General features: G+C 52.0%; 1 protein-coding gene across 4 annotated transcripts in view; it reads right to left on the reverse strand.

Annotated features, from left to right (window-relative positions):
• Positions 1–13,204, reverse strand: part of CNTN4 (contactin 4) — a 402,844-nt gene that overhangs the window by 70,993 nt on the left and 318,647 nt on the right. For all 4 annotated transcript variants that reach the window (XM_070391426.1, XM_070391423.1, XM_070391424.1 and 1 more), the window contains one exon: positions 10,956–11,051. In XM_070391426.1, the coding sequence (XP_070247527.1) occupies positions 10,956–11,051 (96 nt within the window). The remainder of the gene's footprint in view (positions 1–10,955; positions 11,052–13,204) is intronic.

Here is a 13,204-nt window from a genome sequence, read left to right on the forward strand (position 1 = left end):
TTTCTCCTTTCCCATCTTGTAAGAGATATTTAACAGGCCAGTGACCTTGAAATTCTTTGGCGGCTGCTTAAGCAAGCAAACTTATTAGATCACAGAATCCTCCTGCCCGACCCTCTTTCAACACACACCGTTTTCTTCAAACGTTTATTACAGGTCACACAGCCGAGGGTGGGAATCCTGAATTAATAACGTGGCACCTTCTGGAAACAGTGAGTATCATAGAAGGATTATTAACTATATTACTTTGGTTTGGGGAAGATCATTAAGCATCATTAAACACCAGCAAACAAGAAAATACTCAATGGACGCAACGCGTTCCTCAAACTGCAGTCATGACTTGGCACAGTGACCACTGTGCTGGCGATGAAGGGCACACGGAAGCTGCCGAGGAGTCGCCAGCGGACTGTGCTGAGGATGGACACCACAGCAGCTGGGCACGGGACCTTTGTCAATGCTGGGAGCCCTTGAGTGCAAAGGTCAGCCAGAACCTCTTGGCTGGAGCGCCGGGGAGGTCACGTGGCGCTGAATGCCCCGAGCCGATCCTGCCAGGGGGAGCCCAAGTCTAATGCTATTGGAGCCAAGCGTCACTGCAGCGGGTCGCCCCCTAGGCCGTCAGCATCCTGACCACAGCCCAGGACGCACGGCAAACAGGAGCTCGGCGCCGTCCCAGCAGGAGCGGCTCCCGCTCACTCGAGCCCCTCGGGGCTCCGCGCGGTGCTGCTCACCCACACGCCACAGGTTTCTTTCGATTCGTCTGCCCACACGAATTGCTCTGAAGTGACAGACCGTTCTCGTCCCACCGGCAATTTGTAACAACGGCGCAAACACACGCCCCAGAGAGGGCACACGGGACTGTCTGTGCGGTGACACCTGCGAAGGCAGGAGGGTCCGGCCGGTGTTCTGACTCGCAGCAGCCACTCCAGAGGGAATGAACCGGACCACGGTGCGCTCTTTGTTCGTTCCCGGTTTCGTGGCTTTGGGCCCCCCGGGATGGACGCCTGGTTATTGTTTATTGAAAAAGGCATCAACCAAGCGCTTTTCAAACTCGGTCTCCCTAAGCACATTCACCGGCTCACGTCCTCCAATGGACGCTCCTCCCTTGTTCTTTCTCAGCTCATTTCTTCCTGGAGTTGACTTTCGCTTCATGAAGTTCTGAGGTCCGTCCCCAGGGGAGCAAAGATGGCTTTCAGAGCCTTTCTTAACCCTTCAAGTTTTAAATCTACAGGAACCTCAGTTGTACAGGTGAGGACACGAGTCGGAGAAGGGCCGCGGCCGGGTCAGTCCCACCTGGGAACAGGCAGCGCTGGGTCACCGCAGGCTCCGACGCAGACAGGCTGGTTCGTCAGGAAGCCGGGGGATCCTCGCAGAGTTCAATCTGAGCTACGAGTATCAGGCCTCACCTGTACACCGAGGGGGTCAAGGAGAGGAGCTCTAATCCCTCCCAGCGTTAAGATTCTGATTCTAGATTACACCACTGAGCCCGACTTCCGGTTTTGACAAAGGAGGAATGTGGGGTCCAAAGAGACCCAGTGACATGCTAACCATCCCCAGGTAGTGATGGGCCAGGTCACGGACTGGCACTTTTATACACACACACACACACACACACGCACACACATATACACACATACACACACATGCGCGCGCACATACACACACACACACATACACACACACATGCACACACACACACGTTATGCTTACTTGAGTCAAGCTGTGCTAGTGGGAAAAAGATCATATTAATAGCAAGGAGACTGGGATTCTTGTCCTGAATTGCAACCCACTTTTGCACGGATGGATCATTTTAAGGGCGTGAGAGAGTGGCCGTGCCTTCAGGCAGTTGGACCAACACCTGCCCTGACGTTAAGCTGAGATGTCTGTAAGCAAGTAGATGCGGGAAAATGTGCTCGAGTGACCCGCCAGTGGAATGGGGCATGTGAACGCATTCACTGTTTATCCGTTGCCCAATATCAGCTCACGCTCTTTATCACTCGATGTGGCAGTGGCGGTGGGGGAAGAAGTGGGAAAAGGGACACTTCCTAGGAGGTGCCAGCCCTCAGTCACTGCTTTTGGGTCTGGCTTCCAATCCCCCCTTTATGGCTCACTTCTTGTTTTCTTGCTTCTATTTTATTGGGTAAGTTGGAGGGGTATAGATTTTCTTTAAACCTGTGTAAATGGAAGTCAAGAAATTTAACTTGAAGGCAATTTAACATAATGGTTTAAAAAAAAATATATATATATATATTTACTGATTTCAGAGAGGGAGAGAGAGAAACGTCAGTGATGAGAGAGAATCATGGATTGTGCCCCATCCCACATTCTCTTCAAGGAGTCGGGTCCTGGGGCTGGGGAAGGGTTTCTCTGAGCAGCATGCAGGTCCTGCTCTTGACTCGAATTCCACAAGTGCTTTTGCTCCTGTGCCTGTTCCACCACTCTCCCCCCTTCATGGGTCACTTGTGGTTTCCTTGCTTCTGTTTTATTGGGGAAGCTGGGGGGCGGGGGGGCGGGGAAGCCTTTCCGTTTGCCTGTCACTGGCCCAAGAACATCCTGCCATGCTGTCAGCTTCAGGCTCCCTGCCGCTCCAGTGCAACCCACGGCCACCCCCAGTCAGGACTTCTAAGGGCAGCGCTGACTCACCCTCCTTCCCACGCAGCCCTCCCTGAGCCCCACTTCCTCCCACACGAAGTGAAATGCATCTAGCTAGCAGCCACGTCCTTCCAAATGAGCTGGCCTCAGTGTTCCACCTGCTCCCCCGGAACTCCATATTCTGGGCAGTGCTCCGCACGCCAGGCCTGCGGAACTCTCGGGGATCGGCAGTCCTGATGGATTTATTCACGCAACACACGCTTACTCCCTCAGGGGGCACCTGGAGATGCGAAGAGAAGGCACCCTGGGCGGGCTCTGCCCACCTTGCCTTGGCTTTGAGAAGAGAGATCAGTTTTTACGTTTTGTGTGTGTGTGTCATTGGCACTTCTCAACAAAATTGTATTGTAAGGAAGGTTCATAATGCAAAGGTTCATAATGTGGCGTAGGAAAACAGTCAGGGATCCAAAAGAAAACAGGAATATGATCTACAAAATTCTATGAGAAAATTCTAAAGAGGACAGTTCATAGCAAAGCCCGCCTGCTTGAAAAAACAAGAGAAACCTCAGATAATCTAACTTTATACCTAAACAAACGAGAAAGAGAAGACCAAGCAAAACCCAAAGTCAGTAAAAAGAAGAAAATAGTAAAGATCACAGTGGAAACCAATGGAATAGACACTAAGAGGACAATACACATTTTCAATGAACTAAGCGCTGGTTCTTTGAAAAGGCAAGGAAAATGGACAAACTGGTAGCTAGACTCACTAAGGAAAACAAGAGAGACAGGGCTCAAAAAAACAACAACAACAAAAAAACCGAAATAAAAAATGGAGGAGAAGAAGTTACAACCGATACAACAGAAACGCAAATCGTAAGAGAGGGCCAACCAGACAGCTGGGGAGAAGTGGGCCGGTTCCGAGACGCAGACAGTCTTCCAAGTGTGAAACATGAAACAAAAAACAGAACATCTGAGTAGACACGAATGACCAGAAGCGAGGTTAAATCTTTAAAGAAAAACCTCCCAACAAACCAGAGTCCAGGACCCGATGGCTTCACAGGCGAATTCTACAATAAATCAAAGGCGTGATGCCGCTCCTGCTCGGACTCTTCCGAAAACCTGACGAGAAGGGAAAGCTTCCAAACTCATGTGATGAGCCCCCGTGACCCCGATGCCAAAACCAGACAAGGATGCCCCAGGGAAAAAGACAGTTACCGGCTGAGTTTGTGACACACATAGATGCAAAAATCCTCCACGAAATGTTAGCAAACCGAATACAGCAATACACGAAAAGGACTACACACCACGATCAGTTATAAAGTCAGTCACGGGAGGAGACGTACGGGCCGGGCCTGGTGGCAGATGGCCACTGGCCGTATTGGGCGATTATCTTGCAATGTATACACATGCCGAATCACTATGGTGTGCATCTGAAGCTAATATAATGTTGTACGCCAGCAAATCGTCATTAATTCCTGCTTTTCTTGTCACAGCCTCATCAACATCTCTCTTATTACTTCCAGAGCAGCAATTTCTGGGCAACAAGAGCATAAAAAGAAATATTCAGCTGGAGTGCATTCACAGGAATGATGACAAATTTTGAGTAAATGGTAGAAAATGCCAATTAAACTATAATTTTTTACATTCTGAAAGGAATGAAGCAGCCACTGGACAAGCTTTGAAGCAATAGCACCCGTGCCCACAGAAGTCACTGACACACAGCCTCTTCCCCGGGTTACTAACAACGCGACACCCTCTTCACTGAGAGATGGGACCAAAAATGCACACCACTGACATTTACATTTGGAGCATGAACTAACCCTCAATCAAACGTGCCTTCAATGTAATAATGCAAGACGCCTTTTCCTGTGTCTGCCCTGTGTGACACCAATGCAGACTGAAACTGGTCACAAAAGCTGGGCCTGGGGGTCTATCAGAAAGGGACTTGTCTTGCCCGGCCGGTGTGGCTCAGTGGTTGAGGGTCGACCTATGAACCAGTAGGTCCCTTTTTGATTCCTGGTCAGGACACATGCTCGGGTTGCGGGTCAATCCCCAGTAGGGGGCGTGCAGGAGGCAGCCGATCCATGATTCTCTCTAATCATTGATGTTTCTCTCCCTTCCTCTCTGAAATCAATAAAAATATATTAACAACAACAACAAAAAGATAAAAGAAAACAAAAGAAAGAAAGGGACCTGTCTTTCCCCAAAGAGAAGTACTTTGCCTTTTTACTTGGACATTCAAGAACGAAAGCTATACACTGACCGCGACGGCCAAGCTGCACTGCGGCTGACAGGACCAGATGCAAGGTTCGTCCTCCCTGAGCCTGGTCCGCTGGGCACTCTTCTTAGCGCTACTTCTTCAGGGGTTTTCACGGGAGCCAATCATATTCCAAGGGCTGGACCCGGGGGTGGGGCGGAGTCCCATGGAGACCAATCTTGTGACCTCCCCTCTCAAGGGGGGCCTGGTGTGGCATTACATACTGGTCCTGGTGCTTTGTTTCTGTTTCTGTTTGTTTGTTTTCCTTGGCGTTTTGTTTTATTGGATTTAGTGCTGACTGGGGCAGGATGTGGGACCCCAGGCCCCAGTGTCTGTCCCCGACTCTTCTCACACAGTGCAGATGACAAGACAGGCCGGAGGAGGGGTCCTCCCTGGCACTTCGTGATCTTGGCCAAATCAACCAGCAGAAACTTCGATTTCCTCACACATAGGAAGGGCTAATGCTCTCCTTGGACGAGGCCTGATGACCAAATAAGAACATACTCAGGAGAACGATTTGCACACAAGGAAACGCCAAGCGAGGGTGAGAAGTCCTTGTGGGACAACGGCAGCAAAGACTTCAACTTGACCGGGGCTCTGGCGAGTGGGCTCTGCCTCCAGAGGGCTGGGCTGGGTCTGCGGGAGCCCGGGGACTCGGAGCCAAAGGGACCGTAAGGGCTGTGGGGTGACTATCACGGTACAAGCCTGAGTGCTGGAGACACCCCTGGGCAGACAGCAGGGTGCTCCTCCGGACGGGGGCTCGGACGGGCGAGGAGAGAATCCACGGAGACGCACAGCGGCTGAGGCACCGTTCCCCACCGCGCTCGTCCCAGGGAACCCACAACTGTGCAAAGTGTCACTTTCCCAAGTTCGGTGTGCTGTCATGAAGACTACATTCAACAGTACACGCAGAAGCGCTCGAGAAACCAGAGCCGCATCCTGCAGAGAGGGATTAATATTATTACAGGATAGAAATTACACGTGCAGCCATACCTCACCCGGAACGGGCCTCCTTCACGTGGGTGGGCGTGAAGCTAATTACCTCTCCACAACAGCGCCCGGACAAGACAACACCGACGCTCTTAAGGGAATGCTCGCAGCCGCGCACGCACCCACCTTCGCTTTCCAGCGCCTTGCCTGTCGCTCTACATTGACTAAATGTTGGACAGATGTTCAATAATTGACACGGCTTATCTTCCTCTCGCAGGCTCCCTTCCCTCTCGCTTGCCAACATTTCTAGTTGCTATAGCAACTGTAAACATTAATGATTATTCTATCATGCCAAGGGGATTTAAACACATTCTTAACTTAAGAAAAAAGAATCCCTCAGGGGGAAAAAATCTATCCATCTCTGGGAAGATGAAAAACATTTACATTTACTAGTAAAGCTAGTTATTGCATTTATTAGAGCTAAATACACACACCTACTTCTTTAGTTTCACGTAGGCAGTTGTGGGGGCTTGAGAAGCTCAGGCTCCTCGTACACAAGAAAGAATTCATCTGGAAAAATGATAACAGAGCAGGTGGGGGCTCTAGCCGGTTTGGCTCAGTGGATAGAGCGTCAGCCCATGGACTGAAGGGTCCCGGGTTTGATTCTAGTCAAGGGCACGTACCTCGGTTGCAGGCTTGATCCCAGGCCCTGACTGGGGAGTGTGGGTGGAGACAACCAATTGATGTCTCTCTCTGTCTCTCCCTCTCCCTTCCACTCGATCTAAAATTCAATGGAAAAATATCCTCAGGTGAGGATTAACCAAAAAATAAAATAAAAAAGGAGAGCGGGGCGAGGGTGCCTGTCCCCTGGAGGAACCTGGAGATGAACGGAAGCCAGCACTCACTGCGTTCATTTCCTGCCGGTGAACCCGGGCCAGGGCCGTGGACTAGGCGTGTAGTAACTGCCACGCTCACGGTACACCAGTTTTTTAATTGACGCCTTAACATCGAAAGATTATACTTAGAATGGGCATTTATGGCTTCTCATGCAAAACTGAAAGACCAGGCAATACAGAGCCTGTATTTTTTCTTGGCAAAAACTGGCCCTGGGTAAGCGGTGAGCGGCGAGCGGCTGGCTGGTGTGATGGGGGACATGGTCTCCGCCCGACCTACCTTATCTTATTTTTAACACTCTGACCTCCCCGGCCCTTGGAGACGATAGTTTTTGAATCTGCCTGAACCCCTTTCACACGTTACATGCTTGCGAAAAGCTAATCTCCCGGAGCCCATCCGCCCACCCACCTGGCACCCCTTCCGGCGTGAGAAGCAGGGGCGCTGATGGTGTGTCCCACGCTGCTGGACCGGACTGGCCCTGGGAGCTGCCCCTCCCCCCAAAAAACAAAAAGAACAAACCAGTGACAGACCAGGGCAAGCTCAACCGGAAAACAAGAGGCCAGAAGAAGCCATCAAAATCTTATCTTCCTTCATGTCTACGTTTTTTCCCCCCTTAAAATATTATTGTAGCAAAATACACATAAACTGCACCATTTGCACCACTTCTGTGCACATAGTCCAGTGGCGTTAAGAACATTCAAACTGTCGTGCAACCAGCCCCACAATCCACCTCCAGAACTTGCCCGTCATGGTAAAATGAAACTCCCTATCCCTTACGTCTCCTCCCTAATCGTTCATTCACCAAGTGTCAGTGTGTACTGGCCGTGTGGAAAGCATCCTCTGAGGGCAGGCACGACCAGCCGGGTCAGTTCCAGGGGACCCTAAACCCTAACCCCTCGCCAAGTTTCCAGGAGACTGGAATTTTTGACTAAACTCAGGTAATTATTTTTTAACAATTAATTGGAAACACATTTAGCTGTCTGTGTTAGGACAGTTCCTTTGCCGATATGTAAGGAAATAATGCGTTCAGAATAGCTGGGCTTTATCTCCAGGGAGCCAACGTAGCCGGCAGGACTCTGCGTCTTACATAACATCGGGTGTGGGTGTTGTGCTGTATCTGGCTACGGGCTGTCACTGGGCTGGAGAAAGCCAGCCATTAGCACGGCATCCGTCACTCCATGTTTCCGGGAACTTCGCCGGGGAGAGCAATCACCTGCTCTGGTTTGTGGGAGCCCGAGGTATAGGTGCCAGCGGCCTTTTCTCCTGCCATCCCCCGTCGACAGCATCCTGGCACCTGAAAGGAGCAGCGTTGCTGGTGGGCAGGGAGCCCACGGCTTCCGGCAGGGCGGTCCATTATTAATGGAGAGAGTCACAGGGTGGTTATGTACGGATGTCAGACCTTCCCACGCCCAGGGCGCCCCGGGGACGTGGCTGACAGGTGCTGGGGGCAGACCTCGGGCAGGCCTCATTAGTCACTCCCGGGGCCGGCTCCGGAGTGATGAAGAGGCAACTGCTCCCAGGGCTGGGCGTCAATGGCATCCCAGGGTCAGCACCCCGAACGCTTCCCAATTATTAATTTATTTTTTTTGCAAGACACAGGGTGTGGATGGCACATCCATCCTACCAGCCTGTGGACAGAAACTCACAGCTTTCATATTCCTCACACTCACCGCCCACAAAAGCCACTCCCTCCTCCACGAATTGAACCCGATTGTTTCTGGCTTCTGATAAGACAGGCTTGGGGGCGGGGGGGGGGGGGGGGGGAGGGAGGCAGGTGTTGGGCTGTTGGGTCAAAGTGTCCAGAAGAGCCCTTTACATGCTTGTGCCTCCTTTGAAAGATATGACCTCATACACAGCAAAGGTGAGAGTTTTAGAGCTGGGGTGACGGAGGATTAGTTTAGTCCTACCCAGTCTTATTCATCCTCATTCTGGAAAGTTCCGCATAGCCACACGCATGCTGTGGACCCTGACATTCAAACCGGAGAGGCCACGTGCTGAGCAGGGGACTGCCTTCGATGGGGCCCGAGCACAGACAGGACGGCACTTCCTGCTCACTGTCCTCAGCCCGGCCCCGCGGAGGGCACTCGGGCTCAGCTCTTGCGCCGTCTGCGAAGCCGGGACATCAGGAGGTGACTCGTGTTAACTGCACTTCTGCTGTTAAAAGACGGCTGCCGGGCACGTGGATTTTGTGGAGACTCACGCAGGTGCACCCGCGGGGAGGAGGTCTGGCAGGGTGCCTGCTACACAATACAACACGCCCGGTTTCAGATCGCGGCCAATGGCAGGCGCCGGGCCGCGGACTGGCCACCCTCTGCCTGTTTCTCTGGTTGATGTTTAGTGACAAGCGCCACATCTATCCCGCCGAGACGAGCGCGGGGATGAAAACAGAAGCTCCGCCAGCTTGAACGTGGTTTCCTAACCCGAAAACGAGCGAGCCCTCGTAACTCGGCGTAACGCACTCTCCCAAGCAGCTTTCTGACCTGCTACAGAGCCGCTGGGGATGCGGGTGTTCTTCCACCCCCCACAGAAAGTCACTGCCGAGTGCAGGCCGGGCGCACAGCACTGCACAACCGCCCAGCAACACGGCGAGGACCCACCCGGAGACGCAGGACGGACGGCCCGCCTGCCCGCTCACTGCCCACCCAGGCATCTTTCCTGACAACCCCTCCAGGCAGGGAGCGAGGCAGCTGCTTTAGGCCGGATGCCGAGACCGATCTGCAAATGGGAGGCCAGTAATGAAACAGCCCCGTGGTTTGCAGGAGGCCCTCGGTCCACGCGCGGTAGACACTCCTCCATGCAGTACAGATGCTTTCTTGCCCCGAACGCCGGGACGAGCATGCTTTTTCGGAGAAGGAGGTAATGGACAGTGGAGAAGCACGTCCTAAGATGTGAGCTGGGAGCAACCTTGGAGGCCTCTAAGCCCCGCCATACGCTGGGATTTTTAAACGTTTTGTTTTAGAAATTTTCCAACATATCCCAAAGACAACACTCGAGAGAGTGGTTCGATGCATTCCGCTTCATCCATTACCCGCCCCGATAGAGTCGGACTTGTCTCTTACCGCCTCCAGCTGTGGGGGGTCATTCAGCAGGAAACGGAAGTATCTCCCTGCCGTTCGTGATTACTTTATTTCATAACTTTGTTCGTAATAGTGAATATGAGGAGGATGGAAGCTGGTACTCTTTTTGGCCTTTGGAGTTACCTGTACTTTTAAACCCCCCAGCCCCCCACTTAACATACATATCCCCAAATGGTAGTTCATGAATTGTTGGGGCAATTCATCTTCACTTAGGCAAGGCCTCAGGGGTTTGTCTCCTATAAAACAGAGATACGTACGGGATCACCAGGTTGGGTAAGAATTAAATTGGTTAATTCATGTAAAGCATTTAAAACAGTGCCTGACACGCATGATCCCCGAGGCAAGCGTGTTCATGGGTGGGTTGCTTCCCATGTGCTGCCTGCCAGGTCCCGGGGCCGGGTTAGACTTGTTCCGTGGGCGAGCCATGGCTTCTCCTCACATCTTGGCTCTGGCGCCGGTGATGAGGCCAGGCCTCTCCTTGGACAGTTCAAAGGATTTCTTATAAATTCCATGGCACCTGGAGGAAGTCACCCTTGACGACTCCCAGCTCCTTCCACGATAACCGGTCTATTCCAGTTTCTGCATTTCCGGGCTCGGTGTTGCTGTTTACACATTTTCAGCGGATGGCTCATTTTGTCCAGATGTTCCAGTGATCAGAGCGGCAGGCACTTTTCTCTTACGATTTTAAATCTCATGTGCAGAGCGATGTGCTCTTTTCAATTCCAATTCCCTGCATTTGTATCTCTCTTGTTTGCCCTCGATTGGATTCGGAGAGGAATGTGCTTGCCTTTTTCCTCTCTCAGAAAACTCTCCGGTGTCTCCCGCCCGTGGCGTGTTGTTACAGCAGCCGGAATGGACGAGGACCGTCTCCGGTCACCATTTTCCAATCCCACCCACGTGTGCTCCAATTAGGGGTCATTCTTCAAGCAGGTTTTTGATGGCTGCCCTCTGTTTCGCGTCTGGTTAGATCTTTGCTTCTTTCTTAACCCCATGTAATGTGGCCTTCCACCCCTACCATCTCCCCCCTTGCAATTTCTAATTTCTGTTCAGAAAAACATCTGCCTCTTTCTGAAGGCGTGGACAGCATTCCCCCTGGGCCCAGAGGCGCTCTGGGGTTCCCTATGGATGACACTGTCCCCCCTGCTGGTGCCGGGAGGGGGACCACCAGCCAGAACAGAGTGCCGCGCGGTGGGCACCGGGCGGGCTCTACTCACCTCCGGAGTGGGCGGGCGGCCCGCACAGCAGCACCATGCCCTGGCCCTGGCGGACAGACACCGTGCTCCTTGCTCTTGTCTGAAAGTTCTCCAGATCTGGGGGGAGAAAGAGAAGAGAGGGTTTCACACAGAAGTCCCAGATGCCAGGGGAGCGGCCAGGCTTCCAAGGGGAAGGCCTGCTGAAACCCAGCCTCAGGCGCCTGCACGGGGGGGGGGGGGGGCGGGGGGAGGTCGGTGAGCCTCTCCTCATGGATGCTGCCCTGTCCCCCGATTCCACATCCACACCGCAGGGCAGCCCCTCATCACAGGGGCCCAGTTAGATGCAAAGCAAGTAACATGAAATGAGAACTTTAAAGAATGTATATTTCTATTGATATCAGAGGAGAATGAAGAGGGAGGGAGAAAGACCAATGATGAGAGAGAATCATGATCAGCTGCCTCCTGCACTCCCCCTGCTGGGGATCGAGCCCGCAACCCGGGCCTGTGCCCTGACCAGGAATGTTCATAAGGCGACACTGGACCACTGGGCCACCCCGGCCGGGCTCCTTGTGGATTCTGGATGTGCATGAGGTGCTGTCCAGGCTCCGTGTGAGAGGACGCGCCCCCCTCAGGGAGGCCACGTCTGGTTGAGAGAGAAGGTACTACAAGCCCCCAAATCGCAGTTGGAGTCACTCAATGACCAGTTGCCAACAAAAATGAGTTAACGTAAGAAATATGACGAATGAAGTAACATCATTGTTTAATAAATGGTTTTTATTCTATCCGCTTCAATGTAAATCGTCTCAAGGAGTGTTGAAGTGCCTTTCATTTTTGTTGTCTGAGCTCCTTGATGCAATGCCCTCCTCTCAGATTTGCGGTGGGTTCCCAGCTAGGTGTGTCGGGGGGAGGGCGGGGGCGTGGCAGGACAGCGACACTGTTTCCGCCACGCTGGCCTTTTGGGCGGGCATTTCAGGAAGATGACCTCCAGCGAGCGACCCTAACCACGGTGACCCGAGTTAGGTCTGATTAATGTCCCCATTTGACAGACTGGAAGAGTGGGGTCCCAGGGCACCTATTAGAGGCTGTGTGGTGAGTGATGGAGCGGACACAGGCACGGCAGCTACACAGTGGGCGCCTCCACATGCGGGCTGGGCACAGGGGCAGTTGAGGATATTAAAAGATCTACACACACACAGGCTTCATCACCGCTTCTTTCGGATTTCAGCACGTTTTAAGGTCAGACAGTATTGTTTTCACGACCAAAGTATTTATAAGAATCTCACTGAACGTCGTCTGGTTGGCGCAGGGACTCAGCAGTTTTGGTGGCAGGACTGACAGGTATCACCTCATCCCAGGAGCCGGGAGACCCCGAGAGCTGAGGACACGCCCATTCTCAGCGCAAAGCCAAACAGGGCTGTCACCGGAATTTCACTTCTGACGTAATAACCTACTTTTTAGTCAATGAGCACCAGGGGGGCCAGGACATGAGTTTTTCTCTTCTTTAAGGAAACAATTTCAGAAAGCTTCAACAGGAGATGAAATCAGGGATTTTAAAAGCGTGGTTACAGCGTGAATCGTGTAAAACCATTTATCCCTCAAAGTGACACTGAATAAGTCTGAATTGTCATTTCCGCACTCGGGGTCTTCGAACAAGTTATCTGCTTCTGCACAGATATCCCTCCAATCTCCAGAGTCGCACGAAACCTGAGGAGCTGCGAGATAACAGAGACCACGTCTTATCCAGGCAAAATCCACCATGGCGCTGACTGGGGGGAAAGCACTAAAAAACGGGGGAGAAAATGAGAAATATCTGCCATGATTTTTAAAAATATGTTTTTATTGATTTCAGAGAGGAAGGGAGAGGGAGAGAAAGAGAGAGAAACATCAATGATGAGAGAATCGCCAATCAGCTGCCTCCTGGACACTCCACACTGGGGATGGAGCCTGCAACCCGGGCCTGTGCCGTGACCTGGAATCGAACTGTGACCTCCTGGATCATAGGTTGATGCTCAACCACGGAGCCACGCCGGCTGGGCTGTGCCATGACTTTGAACAGTCCTGTTGAGCTTAAAAACTGGATTCTGAATTCTTCCATTTTAAGTTTTAAATCCACGCTGTTCTACAAGATGTGGGTCGCTAGAATCTATCACATTAATCTGGTATTTGAGGAAATATTTAGACACATTTCTCAGTTAATTGAAATAGATTCCAGATGGCAGAGCCTACCTACACAGGGACCAGGGAGACATTTTAGGACAGATCTGTCTCAA

Source organism: Myotis yumanensis, unplaced genomic scaffold, assembly GCF_028538775.1.
Source record: "Myotis yumanensis isolate MYYU_CA2020_CCGP unplaced genomic scaffold, mMyoYum1.0.hap1 SCAF_14, whole genome shotgun sequence".
Taxonomy (NCBI): domain Eukaryota; kingdom Metazoa; phylum Chordata; class Mammalia; order Chiroptera; family Vespertilionidae; genus Myotis; species Myotis yumanensis.